The 17923-nt window shown below is 35.9% G+C and overlaps 1 protein-coding gene across 3 annotated transcripts; it reads right to left on the reverse strand.

Annotated features, from left to right (window-relative positions):
• Positions 1–5467: 5467 nt before the first annotated feature.
• LOC117328752 (alpha-L-fucosidase-like) lies at positions 5468–17674 on the reverse strand. Of its 3 annotated transcripts, XM_033886288.1 has the most exons (9): positions 17557–17674; positions 17009–17309; positions 16061–16167; positions 14410–14540; positions 13286–13419; positions 12945–13042; positions 12487–12619; positions 10666–10836; positions 5468–9276 (listed from the first exon to the last, which is right to left on the reverse strand). In XM_033886288.1, exons 2-9 carry the CDS (start codon positions 17119–17121, stop codon positions 9021–9023), a joined length of 1143 nt encoding a protein of 380 aa, XP_033742179.1. In that variant the 5' UTR covers positions 17122–17309; positions 17557–17674; the 3' UTR covers positions 5468–9020. The 3 variants fall into 3 exon arrangements, 2 of the variants coding, with proteins under 2 accessions (XP_033742179.1, XP_033742172.1); XM_033886281.1 differs by lacking the exon at positions 17557–17674 and having other exon boundaries at positions 17009–17548; XR_004533041.1 differs by lacking the exons at positions 5468–9276; positions 17557–17674 and adding an exon at positions 11058–11242 and having other exon boundaries at positions 10723–10836; positions 17009–17550.
• Positions 17675–17923: the final 249 nt, after the last annotated feature.

The following is a 17923-nucleotide window of genomic DNA, read 5'->3' on the forward strand; positions in this document are numbered from 1 at the left end:
ACTTATTGAAACGAATAGGTGATATCACCAATTCGAATAGGTGATATCACTCATTCGAATAGGTGATATCACTTAATGAAACGAATCGGTGATATCACCAATTCGAATATCACTTAATGAAACGAATAGGTGATATCACTCATTCGATTAGGTGATATCACCAATTCGAATAGGTGATATCACTTATAAAATTTCATAAGTGATATCACCTATTTGAATGGGTGATATCACCAATTCGAATAGGTGATATCATTTAAGAATTTTATAAGTGATATCACCTATTCGAATGAGTGATATCACCTATTCGTTTCATTAAGTGATATCACCTATTCGAATGGTTGATATCATCTATTAGAATGGGTGATATCACCTATTCGAATAGGTGATATCACTTATTTGAAAAATGAATTGGTGATATCACCTATTCGAATAGGTGATATCACCTATACGAATAGGTGATATCACTCATGAAATTTTTTAAGTGATATCACCTATTCCAATTGGTGATATCACCTATTCGAATAGGTGATATCACTCATTTGAATAGGTGATATCACCAAATGGGAATAAATAGTAAAACGGCGCCCATAATATCACCCATTCAAATATCACTTATACAATTCTTAGTGATATCACCTGTTCGAATGAGTGATATCACCTGTACGAATAGGTGATATCACTTATGAAATTTTATAAGTGATATCACCTATTCGAATTGGTGATATCACCTAATCGAATGAGTGATATCACCTATTCGTTTCATTTAGTGATATTCGAATTGGTGATATCACCTATTCGAATTGGTGATATCGCCTATTCGTTTCAATAAGTGATATCACCTATTCGAATGAGTGATATCACCTGTACGAATAGGTGATATCACTTATGAAATGTTATAAGTGATATCACCTATTCGAATTGGTGATATCACCTATTCGAATGAGTGATATCACCTATTCGTTTCATTAAGTGATATTCGAATTGGTGATATCACCTATTCGAATTGGTGATATCGCCTATTCGTTTCAATAAGTGATATCACCTATTCGAATGAGTGATATCACCTATTCGAATGAGTGATATCACCTATTCGAATGGGTGATATCACTTAATGAAACGAATAGGTGATATCACTTATTCGAATAGGTGATATCACCAAATGGGAATAAATAGTAAAACGGCGCCCCATAATATCACCCATTCGAATAGGTGATATCACTCATTCGAATAGGTGATATCACCAAATGGGAATAAATAGTAAAACGGCGCCCCATAATATCACCCATTCGAATAGGTGATATCACTTATAGAATTCTTAAGTGATATCACCTATTCGAATGAGTGATATCACCTATACGAATAGGTGATATCACTCATGATATTTTTAAATGTGATATCACCTATTCGAATTGGTGATATCACCTATTTGAATGAGTGATATCACCTATTCGTTTCATTAAGTGATATTCGAATAGGTGATATCACCTATTCGTTTCATTAAGTGATATCACCTATTCGAATGATTGATATCACCTATTCGAATTGGTGATATCACCTATTCGTATCAATAAGTGATATCACCTATTCGAATGAGTGATATCACCTATTCGAATGGGTGATATCACTTAATGAAACGAATAGGTGATAACACTTATTCGAATAGGTGATATCACTCATTCGAATAGAGATATCACCTATTCACTTATAAAATTCTTAAGTGATATCACCTATTCGAATGAGTGATATCACCTATACGAATAGGTGATATCACTCATGAAATTTTATAAGTGATATCACCTATTCGAATTGGTGATATCACCTATTCGAATGAGTGATATCACCTATTCGTTTCATTAAGTGATATTCGAATTGGTGATATCACCTATTCGTATCAATAAGTGATATCACCTATTCGAATGAGTGATATAACCTATTCGAATGGGTGATATCACTTAATGAAACGAATAGGTGATAACACTTATTCGAATAGGTGATATCACTCATTCGAATAGGTGATATCACTTAAAAAAGTTCTTAAGTGATATCACCTATTCGAATAGGTGATATCACTCATTTGAATAGGTGATATCACCAAATGGGAATAAATAGTAAAACGGCGCCCCATAGTCCTCGAGGTAGCGTCAGTCACCCGCCACAATACCCGAGTTTGGAAATGAATAGTGTGGGTCGTCGAGAATAACAATTCAACACCGTCGTAAAGTTTCAGTCTATGTATTCCGCAACATCAGCAGTATACAGGGCATACATAAATGGCAACACCGCTCTCGCTTTCATCAGCATACGTAGCAACATCCAGCAAAGTAACACCTAGGCACTCCAACTCGATCTCTCCCTCGAACTGCGACTACAATTTTTTTTGTAACTCCTTGCACTCCACGAACTCAACTGCACGAACTCCCTCTCTGAACTGAACTCCTTCTCCGCTCTCGCTTTCACCCCTTTTATATACCAAAACCTAACGGAGCGCTACTGGAGCCCTGCCGGAGCGGTGCACACCTGTACCGGAGCCTTCGGTGACTTAAATGTGTAAATAACAATGTACATAACACTTAGAACAAGGGCCCAATGGGCCCAAATCGCTCACCTGCAATGCAGTGATCTTTTCATATATGGATCCTGCAGTTATTTGAAAGCATGCTACAGGACCAATATAATAATGTCTCTCTGCACTTTGGCTTTTCACTAAAAGTCATTTAAAGATTTAAGCATACTTGATCGACGTGACCTTGAATGCGAGTCAGGGTCATTCATTTGAACAAACTTGGTAGCCCTTTACCCCAGCATGCTACAGACCCAATATTAATTCCATGGGACTCTTGGTTATTGAGAAGAAGTCATTTCAAGATTTTAGCCTTTTTGACTCCTGTGACCTTGAATGAAGGTCAAGGTCATTCATTTCAACAAACTTGGTAGCCCTTTACCCAAGCATGCTACAGACCTAATATCAACTCCCTGGGACTCTTGGTTATTGAGAAGAAGTCGTTTAAAGATTTTAGCCTTTTTGACTCCTGTGACCTTGAATGAAGATCAAGGTCATTCATTTGAACAAACTTGCGAGCCCTTCACCCCAGCATGCTACAGGCCAAATATTAGGTCTCTGGGACTGTTGGTAATTGAGAAGAAGTTGTTAAAATTTTTAGCCTTTTTGACCGCTGTGACCTTGAATGAAGGTCAAGGTCATTCAATTGAACAAACTTGGTAACCCTTTACCGCAGCATGCTACAGACCCAATATCAACTCCCTGGGACTCTTGGTTATTGAGAAGAAGTCGTTTTAAAATGTTAGCCTTTTTGACTCCAGTGACCTTGAATGAAGGTCAAGGTCATTCATTTGAACAAACTTGGTAGCCCTTTACCCCAGCATGCTACAGGCCAAATATTAGGTCTCTGGGACTGTTGGTTATTGAGAAGAAGTCGTTTAAAGATTTTAGCCTTTTTGACTCCTGTGACCTTGAATGAAGGTCAAGGTCATTTATTTGAACAAATTTGGTAGCCCTTTACCGCAGCATGCTACAAACCCAATATCAACTCCCTGGGACTCTTGGTTATTGAGAAGAAGTCGTTTAAAGATTTTAGCCTGTTTGGTCCCTGTGACATTGAATGAAGGGCAAGGTCATTCATTTGAACAAACTAGGTAGCCCTTCACCACAGCATGCTACAGACCCAATATCAACTCCCTGCGACTGTTGGTTATTGAGAAGAAGTCGTTTAAAAGATTTTAGCCTTTTTGACTCCTGTGACCTTGAATAAAGATCAAGGTCATTCATTTGAACAAACTTGGTAGCCCTTTACCCCAGCATGCTACAGACCCAATATCAACTCCCTGGGCCTCTTGGTTATTGAGAAGAAGTCGTTTAAAGATTTTAGCCTTTTTGACTCCTGTGACCTTGAATAAAGATCAAGGTCATTCATTTGAACAAACTTGGTAGCCCTTTACCCCAGCATGCTACAGACCCAATATCAACTCCCTGGGCCTCTTGGTTATTGAGAAGAAGTTGTTTAAAGATTTTAGCCTTTTTGACTCCTGTGACCTTGAATGAAGGTCAAGGTCATTTATTTCAACAAACTTGGTAGCCCTTTACCCCAGCATGCTACAGACCTAATATCAACTCCCTGGGCCTCTTGGTTATTGAGAAGAAGTCATTTAAAGATTTTAGCCTTTTTGACTCCTGTGACCTTGAATGAAGGTCAAGGTCATTCATTTGAACAAACTTGGGAGCCCTTCACCCTAGCATGCTGCAGGCCAAATATTAGGTCTCTGGATCTGTTGGTTATTGAGAAGAAGTCGTTTAAAGATTTTAGCCTTTTTGACTCCTGTGACCTTGAATGAAGGTCAAGGTCATTCATTTGAACAAACTTGGTAGCCCTTCACCCCAGCATGCTACAGACCCAATATCAACTCCCTGGGCCTCTTGGTTATTGAGAAGAAGTCGTTTAAAGATTTTAGCCTTTTTGACTCCTGTGACCTTGAATGAAGGTCAAGGTCATTCATTTGAACAAACTTGGTAGCCCTTCACCCCAGCATGCTACAGACCCAATATCAAGTCCCTGGGTCTTTGGCTATTTAGAAGAAGTCGTTTAATTTTTTTTTAGCATATTTGACCCCTGTGACCTTGAATGAAAGTCAAGGTCATTCATTTGAACAAACTTGGTAGCCCTTCACCCCAGCATGCTACAGACCTAATATCAACTCCCTGGGACTCTTGGTTATTGAGAAGAAGTCGTTTAAAGATTTTAGCCTTTTTGACCCCTGTGACCTTGAATGAAGGTCAACGTTATTCATTTGAACAAACTTGGTAGCCCTTCACCCCAGCATGCTACAGGCCCAATATTAGGTCTCTGGGCCTTTTGGTTATTGAGAAGAAGTTGCTTGAATGGAAAAGTTGACGCCGGACGGACGGCCGGACGGCCGGACGGCCAGACGGCCGGACGGACGACGGACGCCGCGCCACGGCATAAGCTCACTTGCCCTTCGGGCAGGTGAGCTAAAAACAATTAGCCGCGAGTAAATGTTGACCATGTGTAATAAAGATGGGGCATCGCTGGAGCTCCCAGACAGGTCCAGCCATTTGTAGTGGATAATAGGGATGAGAGGCGATTAATACCTCTCTGACAGGGGCAATAAACATGAACAGGAGCCGGGCAGACGATTACTGCCACGGGCATGGTGAATTGATTACTTCACGGGATATCATCCCGACATGTCCCTCCCCATCTAATTACCAACGGTCAACAGATTGACGGGCTATTAAAATTCCTAAATCAAAGATGGTATAACAGAAAATAGAAACATAGAAAAATACTACACTAATATAGAAAAATACTACACTAAGTTATACAACTCAGGGGTGGATCCCAGGAGGGGGGGCATGGGGCACGTGTACCTGGATTCGCCCCTATGAAATTTAAAAGTTGGTACAGCCATTAGTATATAGATCTCTGGTTAGTACAAGCGATTCGATTTATATTCAGAATCAATCAGAACCGGGTTATTCAAATTAGGATTTAAAAAAAAGATATTGTTCAGTATTTTATCTGGGTTCTATGTGAATATACGTTCATTTCTATTGTGAAAGACTTAACAGTACATTACAAGTTTAGACAAAACCTTATCAGAACGCATGGGATTTTATTGTACTGGTTGTACATAGTCAGGTTAAACTGAAATATCCCAAGTAAAACACATATAGCAAGCAAAATATTAATTGGATTTCAACTTAAGGTGCCAGTAGCAATGGAATTTATATCACTTTAAGCTTATAATTATAATCATGTATGACAAGTAGAGTTGAAATTTTGATTGATAAATTTACTTAAAATGATGTAATTGTAATTGAAAGCTTTCATATGATAGCGTTATGTAAATTATCTATTTAAATTTTAAATATTTATTTGAAAGGTATTCTATAAAGAAAGCCAACAATTTCTTAATTTGAGATGATCACGTCTGCTATGTGTATACATTGTGTATCACACCTATCAAACGGATACAGTACATTAACTTGATTTATAATAAGATCCAAACAATCCAAGTGATATGATCATAGTCACTTCCTAATCAAATTAGCATCTAAACTATCTCTGCAAATATGTTAATATGTCGGTAAACCCATGTACTTTAATCATTGATATCGATGTCAATCACCTGTGGTTGTAAAAATCTTATTAGCCGGACTTATTGTCATGTCTACAGCTATCAGAACTATGTATAGAAACTGGCCGACTTTTAATGCAGAAATAGATTAGCTTATGCAGATTGATAACAGGAATTTTTCACTAGCCCACAGACTAATAAAGCTGGTGGAATTCTACATTCTTGGGAGTCTTACCAGATCATAGCTCTTAAAAATGAAAGAGATTCTCCAACTAAATGTATATAATTTCTCTAGATTCCAAACTTTGTAGTATATGATTGTTTCAAATGACTCTTCAAAAGTTAAAATTTGAGCATCACTTGTTATTATAATTGTACCAGGTATAACAATATACCTGTATAGGTATAGAGACAAGGTGGCCAATGAGTATGCATCACACATATTCTTAAATGTTGTCACAACCAGACTACATATGTGGACATATATTGATAAATTAACAGATATAGATAACATTTTTCCACTCCAGGGACTAACAAAGCAGGTAAAGGTCATTTATTTTATTAACAAACAAAAATGTTATATCAAAGGTACAGCTTTACATTATGATCTAGACATGTAAACACATTTTTTAAAAATAAACATGATTCTGTTTTTATCAGTTATTATATATATATAATGAGACCTTGGATACTGTGTTATACTCAGGTTACCTAGCTTTAAATCACTCACTGGCAAATCATATTACTGAGCAAAATACCAAGCATTATACAAGCAATGTATCAATGCTTTATTAGAAGAAAATGTTCATGTTGGATAGATGTCATCCCACGCAGACAATTTCAAGGTGAAATAAAACATTATACATTGTTGTATACATGTATACCTTTATACATATTTTACCGCAAAACTAATTTCATATCACATAGTGAGATTCCTGCTACCAAGGAAAACATGTCCTGGATTTCTAACTCATTCATATAGAAATAATTATAAGCTGTAAAAGCTGTAAAAATGTTTTTAAAAAATGAAAAAATCTTGAAAATATATATAAATTTCCATTAAAACAAAAACAATGCATTAATAAAGAAGTTTCTTCACCGTCTAATATACGATATCGCACATCAAATCCTCAAATAAAGAACTGTATAAAAGTACAGCATAACTGTATAAAGTGGAACATCTTTAACTTGTACTCAACGGAACCTTGAGAAAACTTAGTTATCACAGTGTTCAAATTAAACGAGTTGTCATTTTTAGTGCAAATTTTGGTCAATATTTGTCAACATTATATGATCATTTTAACTCGTTCTGTCAATCATCAGTTTAGTGTCAAGATTGACTAATACATGTCCATGTATATGCTAATCATTCTGTCACTCAAAGTTTGTTGTAGTTTTGCCGATATAGTCACGATAATAGAGTTTCGTTCACATAGTCACTACAATAAAGATATAATGTGCATGCCATGTTTGCAAAAGTATAAAATATTGAATGAAAATGTTGATACAATCCATATAACTTTCATTAAACCAACCCTTAGATGATCTAACACAACTCCACAAGCCCATCACAATTACTGGAATATGGAGCTCTTTACTCTTACCCACTCATACAAGAGTTACTGGAATGTTAAGATTAATTTGATTGTATACAAAGAACATAAAGTTACTGGAATGTTAAGATCAGTAGTGATTGTATAATAAGAAGAATCACATTACCTTTACTCTCCTACAGTATTAGTGTATCCATAATATGTGTACCTAGTGGACACCCACGTATTAATCAAGATGACTGTCAGAAGCACCACACCTCTCTCTACTCTACTTAACAGACACTAAATATAACTGTGTAAATGCACATACAAATATATTGTTGACCTGCAATAGACTTGTATAAAAAAATACGTTTAGCCCCCATTTCCTTGCTACATGTGTGCCCCCAAAGGTCAATCATTATGCTAAAATGACAAAAGCATGATGAATAACTGCCCTGAATTGCAGTTACTTTATATATGTGTAGTAGGTTTGAAATTATATATTATAGAAACAACATGCAAAACACATGGAAATCATTTATATACTCGCATTTCTTTAAATGATGAGATTATTTACAAGTGGAGATAATTTCATTGCTGTGACGTCATTAGACATGCAAAATAATATGCAATAACCCTCAATTTGATCAGCATTATCACTTTTAACTTTAATAAACAGATTGTCATTCTACCATAAGGGATTTTCTTTTGATAACCAAAAGTTTACCTCTACACTATTATCTTTAATAAATCTTAATCATGTTTGCTAAGAAATATGGTATAAATTTCCGAAAAGATTTAACGAAGAGTTGTTACATTTATCGTCCGATGCTTAATTTTTAATTTTAAAGCAATACAAATTTGATAGAGACGGAAAAAAATCAATGCAATCATTTGCACTTTGAAGTTTTGAATGTTTCATAAGTGGAGGTAATTATTGAGTCTTTATGACGTCATGATTTATCTAAGTCAATATAGTGTGATATGTCCTGAAAGGAGTACTTTCTGCTTATTCTAAAGTATATACATTTTTGTATATAGTTGTTCTATCTGAACGACTTCATTTTTTATTCCGAAAAGTATGCACCTAGCCCCCATATTTTCTTTAAATGATTTGTATTCAATTAAGGTATAAAAAAGTGAAAAAATAACTCCTCTTTGCCTTTGGTGATGGCTTTAAACTTTTTAAATGTTAAGCAAGACATGCTACAGATTTTAGAAACTCAAAGATAAATTCATTTGCAATTACTTTGAAATTAGCCATAATTTTTTTTCGTAATAAAATGTTAACTTCATTTCTCCCTATAAATTTCCTTTAAACCATACCAAAATAAGTAAAAGTTGAAACTGTCATCAGCACAAAAATTAATTCTAAAATTGAAGATTGGAAAATTTGAAGACCCAAGCCCACTGACATGGCATTTTGTTGAACGGAATATCTGGGATCTGTACTACGACTCCAGATTTGGCTCCTCGCATCCAACTCAGTTCGCCAGAGTACCCGACTAGATGCACGACTGTGTCAGCAGTCACATCAGGTGACCCTAAGGTGAGCTCATTATTCTTCGGCCAATCCAACACTATAGCATATACATCTGTCCCATTGACTGTTTTCTTGGAAGTGTACCTGGTAGAGAAAATTGAATTAAAGTTACCAAAAATAATTATTAAAAGGTCTGCCAGTCATTGATTATTTGTGGCACATGTATTACACGTGACATCAAACATTATATAAATCACACAAAAACTCCACACATATCTGGTAACAGCTGTGTATTTATACGGAACAAACAGCATAGTGTCCATAACATATACAAAGGTACCTGAATTTCACAGTGAGAGAATAATATCAATGAGTCTATAAAAGTTAAGGTTTCTTATGTCAATCTTATCAGTAAGATGATATGATATCTTGGCATTGGGTTTCCATTATAAATCAATTCAAAATGCAGTGCCATGAAACAAAAAGAAAATCTGTAACTGGATATCCATTTTCAAAATATTGTAAATTAAAGATTGTTTTTGAATAATATCATCTGATTTTAAATACAACTGTCAGATTAAAAGGTGAAGCTGTATTTATTGAATGTTTACTGATGGTTCTTTCTGATCGATTGATCTTATTGTATACAAAGTTGCTAATAGAGGCGTTATTTCGACCGACTACAGGGACACAGATGCTTGATTCCCAATCTTCTGTCCAGTTGGATGATTTACAGGAACAGGGCAGAATCGGACCATTTAACTGATGATTATGCATTTATTTTTAATGTGAATTTGGTATATTTAAAAACTTATAAACTAATTTTGAATATATACAAAATCAGGCATCACCCTTGGGTAGGAATTAGGAATTTTATCCATGACCCATGTGTTTGTTGAAAACCTCATTAAGATTCTCAGAATCTGAATTTACATGAGGCCTGTGTAGATCTAACAGAACAGTCCCATCCACTTCCTCTAAAGCCCTGATAATCTCACATGTATGTTATTTCTGACCCAGAACTCTAGCCTATTTGGATTTTTTTCCATGCCTAACATGTCCACATAGGTTACCAGTAGGCCTACTGGATCGGGCATATGCTGGCAACTGGTGATTTTTTTTTTCATTTGCGCCGATTGATGTTAATCTGGTATAAATTATGGACAAATGAAACAGATTAACTTCGATAGTTTCATTACGTTAAGTAGTAATTGGTTATATATTGTGACCCTCTGGCACTAGCTTTTGATAATGTGCTAAACATTGGCCTTCATCTTGTGTGAGTGATGAAGGTGTTTTTCACTGACCTGCTTTTCCAACACAATGTTTCCTTTATAGTGTAATGTCATTGGAATCTTGCACATGTTTTATTGGTAATTCGTAGTAATGTAATCGTTTACAAAGTGAAGGTTGACTACCTCTCAATAACACTATATCATATTATGTTCATAGGAATTAGTATTACTTTTGAATGTCTGTATCATTTTTAGCAAATATGCAACAATAAAAGTAATAAAAAGATTATATCCATACCAGACACCTGATGTGATAGTATCATTCTGGTGTGTCCAGGGTTTGGTGGCGTAGATAGCCTCACCATTAACATCCAGCCATTGTCCCATCTGTCTGAGTCGCTCCTCAAAAATAGGAATCACCCGCCCATCATGGGTCGGGCCAATGTTGATCAGAACATTGCCACCACAACTAGAAAACACAAGAATTTATGGTAAAATACTAATAACCCATGAGCTAAAGGGAGAAGCTATTGAAATAAATATGCAATAATAACTTTAGTTACATCTCTCTCAACACGACCAGTATTTCTGAGACTCACTAAGAAGTTTACAGAAAAAGAAGGATTTCAAAGAATTTGCTATATTTCCCAATAGAAACTCAGCCCCTCAGGCTTGTGGGGGCCCACCAACCTTTTATACAAAATTGGTATCCCTTCGTCCAGGCATTCTTCAGACAAATAGACAAAATTCTCTCATTTCCACATTCCACAGAAGGACTTTAAAGAAATAAAAGGGCCCTTCCCCACCAGATACGACATTAGCCAGAGTCACTATTTATGCAAAACCTCTTCCTCTTTCATTACTGCCGTTGAACCCTGTGGACGACAAAAGTACTTCACTACCTAAATAAGTATTGACTGTATTGAATGTACTGACACAGCCAGTAATCCACACCCTACTCCTGTTACGAGGGCGGTGATCAGCTGTACTTGAAGATGGCGGAGTTCGAATTAAAATGTTGACGACACCGAGAAATGAAACATGAATTCAGCACAAGGTTTTGTATTCATGCATGTCAACATTGAGCAAAACAATGACAGAAATGGGGATTTGAAATATCCAGAGTAACAATAATATTGACAACATATCAAGTTTGTAATTCACAGGTAGAACTGTTGCTACCCTGACATGTTTGTGTACCATCATGATCAGGCCCACCGTTTGTACTAGTACTGTTTCAAATAAATCTACGATCTTTATCGGCATTGGTGTCATTGGAGTTGAGGTATACCTCACGACCAGGGCTGTTATGCTTTTACATGTAATTTCAATTAATGATAAAATCCATTGGCACGAATCCCTATGATTACATCTAGCAGGGGCCCGCAAGGCCTAGGTGTTGTTCACAAAAAGGTTGTAACGCATACATACTCAAATTATTTAAGACGAAACGAGGTCGTAATCAGTAATTTCTTCATCTTGGTCTCATTCATTTTGAATGAGCAACAATATGTTTTATTGTTTTTTGTTTTTTGTTTTGTTTTTTGTTTTGCTTTTTCTAACCTGAAAGAAGCTTCTTAGTTACCATTCAACCATTGGTATACACTATCATACAGGTATCGTAATTTAAACAAATACTGCAAGTTCAAATTCTTCCTATGTGGAGAACTCTTGTACTCAGCCAGACACTAGTGCACAACAAGTTGGTGTCCTTGAAGCCTCGCCTACTTTAAGCGAATTGTCCAATGAGTAAACGTTTTACTCTCTGAAGCCGCAGTTTATTTGTATTGGATAGTGTACTATTGATACTGTTTGCAATAGTGTTATACTTTCATCATTCACAGATAGGGTTCAACAGCAGTAAGGATGATTTTGACCAAATTTGGTCATTTATGACTAGTAGCTATTTAAAGGAAAAGCTCACGGACAACTGATGTTGTGTCATGGCATAGGATCACTGGTCCTTTGGACCACATGAACAGAGATGAATGGATACATCTTTTTTTTATTGTTACCTATTTGCTACTTTGCACTCCTGCTCCATTAAGCTCCCTCTATTATTTTATCTATATATCTGAATTTCAATGTCACCCCTTAACAACATATAAATATTGTTTACCTAACAGTTGAAGCAATGGTCTCTACCACTTCATCCATGGTAAGGTAGCTACTCAGAGGAGAATTTCGCCGATATCCCCAAGATCCCCTGTCTAGTGTCATAGCATTCTCCCACTTGTGCTTTTGGAGAACCCCTGAAGAAATAAACATCATACACCAGAGAGGCCTGGCAATATATTCCTCTTCCATGAAAAAGTGTATAGATTCTGCCATCAAAATTCATCATGATATGGAGATGTAACAAAAGGAAATTCAAAATATGTTCAGTGAAGCACAATTCAACATAATGATCAAAATTTTTGAAGGAATTCGCTATTAAATGTGATTATATTTTTTTTTATGAACCATACAGAGTTTCGAAAAATTGAGAGAGAAGATCTCTGGATCAAGTTTACGTGTACAATGTCCAGCTGGACACACAGACAGCTACATACTCTTGTACATTATTGAAGTTGTTACCTGGATTGTACTTGTCATGACAGTTCCAAAATCCACCATGGGCACACCTGGTATTACTACCCCATCGGTCATTTACCAACACTGTATCCTTCACTGGGCTGTGCAAAACAAATAAGTATAGACATATCATTAAGTAATGACTACTCATACATGTATTCAGTCTTGTCAAAATAATTATTGAAAGGTATTTGTACTAACAATGTAATATTCCCAATAATATATATATTTTTGAGACTAATTTTTCTTCTAGAATAGATAATACGTACTACAGGGACTTAATGCAAATTTCCAACCGATGATGCACAGTGGGCTGGAAATTTGTGCCTATGTATAATACTGACCTTTCATTGTACAGCCAGGCGATGAATTCTGTAGAATTCCAGTAGGTATCTTTTGCCTCCCAATCTCCGTCTGACCAGATAATCTCAGGTTTGTATTCCTTGACCAGCTCATACATTTCTGGCATGGTTTTGTCCTAAAAATATCAACGAAACAGTATTCGTTATAAGATATTCTCTGTTTACTGACTTGTCTCCTATACATGTAACTCCTTAGATATGACAGAGTGCATGTGCTGACCTTGCGACCCAGAAAAGAGTGACACAAATAAAACATTTTCCAGCATATATACTGTGTTACTTAATATCGATAATAATGTTGTTGTTTTTGCCACAGGGACACATAATCCATGTTTGGACACTCTGTATGATATGATATTGTATAATACAAAAAGTATATAATTTGAAAAATATCTGTGTATTACCCTAATCCCCTGTTTAATAGTTTTATGGTGGTATGAACGCAATGGGATACACACATATCCAATATATAGCACGTTACTGCTCAATGCATGGGAATCAGGATCATAATCATGACATTGTCACTTTGTGACATTTTGAAACGTCAAAGTGACAATGTCATGAATATGATCCTGATTCCCACGCTTATTAATCTGTTCAGATTTTTTTTCACTGCATATACACTAATTTGTTTGCAGTTGGAGTTCACTAAGCTGAAAAAGGGAGATATGTAAATATATTTGTATAAATTGTGAGCTGAACCTGCCTTTGGAGGCAATATTTATTTGGCACCCATGTGATAGAAAGATATAGATATGGAAAATCAATGCCTCTTTGCAATTGTTGAGATGTCTTGGTCACACTTAGTGATCTTTAGGACGGAGATACATTTTGTATTTGAGTCTTACAGACTCCTACTATTTTCTGCGGGACTAATTAAAACCTTGAGTTCTCTATAGGCCTATCTTTCTATGTACATGTGTTGGCTGTCATAGAAATTTTGGAAATGGCATTCTGGACTTGTCTGAAAAAATAATCCTATAGAAATGACTATAAACTCTCGCAAATTTTGCGATATTCATCTCAAAATTGAGGTTTTTTTATGGTAAATTTAATATTTCCTAATCAATGCCTACCCTGACAAATATTTCCTTATCAATGCCTACCCTGACAAAGTCTTGTGACTTAAATCCATTGGCTTTGTCCTGGAGGTATAGTGGGTTATAGAACTCAAACAAGGAATGGTAAACTCCGAAGTGCAGACCTGGCTTCTTCTTCACAGCTACGGCAAGTTCACCTAGGGGAAAAAAAACAGGTCAGATGTTTTGCATTTAAATAGTATAAACAGGTACCGAAGGTGATTTACATTTGAATACACAACAAGAGGCCCAATGGGCCTGTATCGCTCACCTGGCTCTACAGCAACTTTAAAGTTGATTGAGGTCATTTCTAAAGATACTATGTTGATTACCTCTTTATTCAAATATCATTGCAATTGTAAGCTAGTTTTATTCATATTAAAAATTTTCTACTCCTTCATTCCAGCATTCTTTTGGCCTAATATCAGGTCTTGGAGGCTCTTGGCTATCGCAAAATTATTGTTTACAGATTAAAGCCGATTTCACCCCTGTTACCTTGAATGTAGGTCAAGGTCATTTATTTGAACAAAATTGGTAGCCCTTCACCCCAGCATGCTACATGCCCAATATCAAGCCCTGGGCCTCATGGTTATTGAGAAGAAGTCGTTTGAAGATTATAGCCTATTTGACCCATGTGACCTTGAATGAAGGTCAATGTCATTTATTTGAATAAACTTTGTAGCCCTACACCCCAGCATGCTACAGGCCCAATATCAAGTCCCTGGGCCTCTTGTTTATTGAGAAGAAGTTGTTTGAAGATTATAGCCTATTTGACCCATGTGACCTTGAATGAAGGTAAAGGTCATTTATTTGAACAAACTTTGTAGCTCTTCACCCCAGCATGCTACATGCCCAATATCAAGTCCCTGGGCCTTTTGGTTATTGAGAAGGGCCTTTTGGTTATTGAGAAGAAGTTGTTTGAATGAAAAAAGTTGACGCCGGACGGACGGACGGACGGACGGACGGACGCCGCACCACAGCATAAGCTCACTTGCCCTTCGGGCAGTTGAGCTAAAAATAAAGATTTGAATAAAAAAATTCATCTGAAAAGTTTAAGTGGGAAATTGAATTAAGGATACACATTTGCTTTTTATTTGTGATCATATATCAACTTTGATGAACAAAATACACAATACATTAGGCTATGAAGCAAGAGATCCCATATGGTGCCAACCATTGAATGATCTAATTAGTTCCATGTAAGACAAGATATTTTCTCTACTTTTTTTTGTTTCCTCTTTTATAAAAAGCAAAAATCAACTTGAAATGTCAAAATCCATGATAGCAGCCTGTCAGTCATTTTCTTTTCCAATCTAACTCAAAATTGAATGGGAGCAACTATATGTAGGGACCAATGGAAAGCTATATGTGAAGTTTGAGAATAATTCATTCCAGTACTGTACATCTTCAGCAACAGCAAAAATTGCAAATGTCAAAATCTAAGCAACTAGAGACCAAGGGGAACGTTAACATATATGCATATGACGTTTGAGAAATATCTTTCCTGTAATAATTTTCAAGAAATATCAATAACAAGGATTGTTTACAGACAAGGGAACAGACAGCCGATAAAGAGCCATTTGAAAAGGTCACCCTCTGTTGAAGTGGGATAAAAAATAAATGTTTTTAGTAAGTATCAAGCATCAAATTGAAACTGTGCTTTAATCTTGTAACCTACCAACAAGGTCCCGTTTAGGTCCAACATCCATGGAGTTCCAGTTCCACGAGACCTTGGAAGGCCAGTTGGTAAAACCTTCGTGGTGCTTGGAGACCAGAACTACATATCTGTAAATCATGAAGAGAGTTGCCAATGTAACATTTGTTCGGTTTCAATTCTAAAAAATTCCATGCACATTAATAAATTACATGTATATATACACATACATAAACAATGCGGCGAAAGCTCTCAAGATGTGTTGTCAAGTTTTCCTTTTTTTATACATGTATATATATTGAGGAATGGAAGACATGCATATTTCTATTTTAATTACTTAAAAATGTAGCTATATCTAGTATCTTATTTTTATGCAGTATATGTACATCTATCTGATTAAATAAACAATTGCATTGTATAGAGAAGCACTAAACGTTTGAGAAAGAAACAAAACGTATTTAACAATAAATACATTTATTCTGATATAATTTTTCTTTATTTATCTATCTGAATAATTTTTTTTTTAATAATGTCTGTCCTTATCAAGCAGTATTAACTATCAAGTCACAACTAACAGAGGATATACATGTATGGTTTCTCGTTGAATGTAACATATATATACTTCACGATTATGACAGAATAAAATATCGAAATATTCTATCATTGAAGTTTCTTTCCTCTTTCAGAGGTTTTGGCAGGGACGTATATATGTCCCTGGTTTTGGTAAAGTTTCATTCAAAAAAATAGTTATATAAAAATTTAAAAAAAACTTAATTTTGTAGGAAAATCTGTCTTATTAAACGTGGAGCCATATGCAATGCCTTGGATAAGACAAAATTGACTAAGAATTCTCTTTTAGTATGAACCCGAGGTAAATTATATGATATCTAAACAGGCTAAGTATTACTAACCAGATTACACTTTATTCTGTATTTGATTAGAAAAATCCAAGTCCAGTTATTTAGAACTTACTTCGCACCAGAGGCTCTGAAGATGTCTGTCCATTCATCCGGATTGTAAAATTCGGCTGTAAATTTTGGTGCAAAATCAGCATAGGTAAAATCAGGTGGGTAATTCTTCTTCATGAAATTTATAACGGACGGATTCTTGAAGGTCTTCCAGTCGTACCAGAACCATTCGTTGGCAAAGGCGGGTACAGAAAATACGCCCCAGTGGATGAAGATGCCGATCTTTGATTCGTCGTACCATGATGGCAGGGGTCTGGAGTCCAGTGATGCCCAGTCTGGTGTGTACTTAACGCAACATATCAATCCTACACACGAACACAAAACCAGAAGCGATACAATGTTAAGAACCCCCGACATATCAGCATTAATCGGTTCCAGTGACCTTACTAGATCTACTTGTGTATGTGTTTTTACATCTAAGTCAGTTAATAAACACTTAAGTGATTCAAACTGAGCGCCCAACAAAATCAAATAGGCCTATATAAGCTTAGACCTCTACTCTGCACCAAACCTTCCTTGTTCGTATGTTTATATTTACATTTGTCCACTCACATGATCAAATCGATATCACCAGGAAGCTTAAAGCTTGCGTTGGATCAGAGGTCAGAATATAGGCTGAGGTGTTCCGGGTGGAAGAGTCTGAAAACAAAAGTAAACTTTTTTTTCTTTACTGTAGGCCTACCTTTGAAAAGAGTTTGAAAATCAAAGTAACCACATCAAAAATCCCTTAAAAAGATGTATCACGAATTTGCGCCAAAATGACACAATACCCAACACATTTTTTGTCCGAGACACATTTATCTAGATTAAAAAAAAAAACTTTCGACAACGTCCCACATAAAAGGCTGATAAGGAGAACATTTGGAGTGGACACAATTAATAATTCGTCAAGGATATGACACATGAAGTAATTGTAAGC

Source organism: Pecten maximus, chromosome 1 (assembly GCF_902652985.1).
Source record: "Pecten maximus chromosome 1, xPecMax1.1, whole genome shotgun sequence".
Classification (NCBI taxonomy): domain Eukaryota; kingdom Metazoa; phylum Mollusca; class Bivalvia; order Pectinida; family Pectinidae; genus Pecten; species Pecten maximus.

Coding starts and splice junctions, on each gene's coding strand:
- LOC117328752 (XM_033886281.1), bottom strand. CDS start 17,361: ATGTCGGGGGTTCTTAACATTGTATCGCTTCTGGTTTTGTGTTCGTGT. Junction 13,043..13,285: donor GCCTGGCTGTACAATGAAAG/GTCAGTATTATA, acceptor TGTTTTGCACAG/CCCAGTGAAGGATACAGTGT. Junction 9,277..10,665: donor ACTATCACATCAGGTGTCTG/GTATGGATATAA, acceptor TTTCTCTACCAG/GTACACTTCCAAGAAAACAG.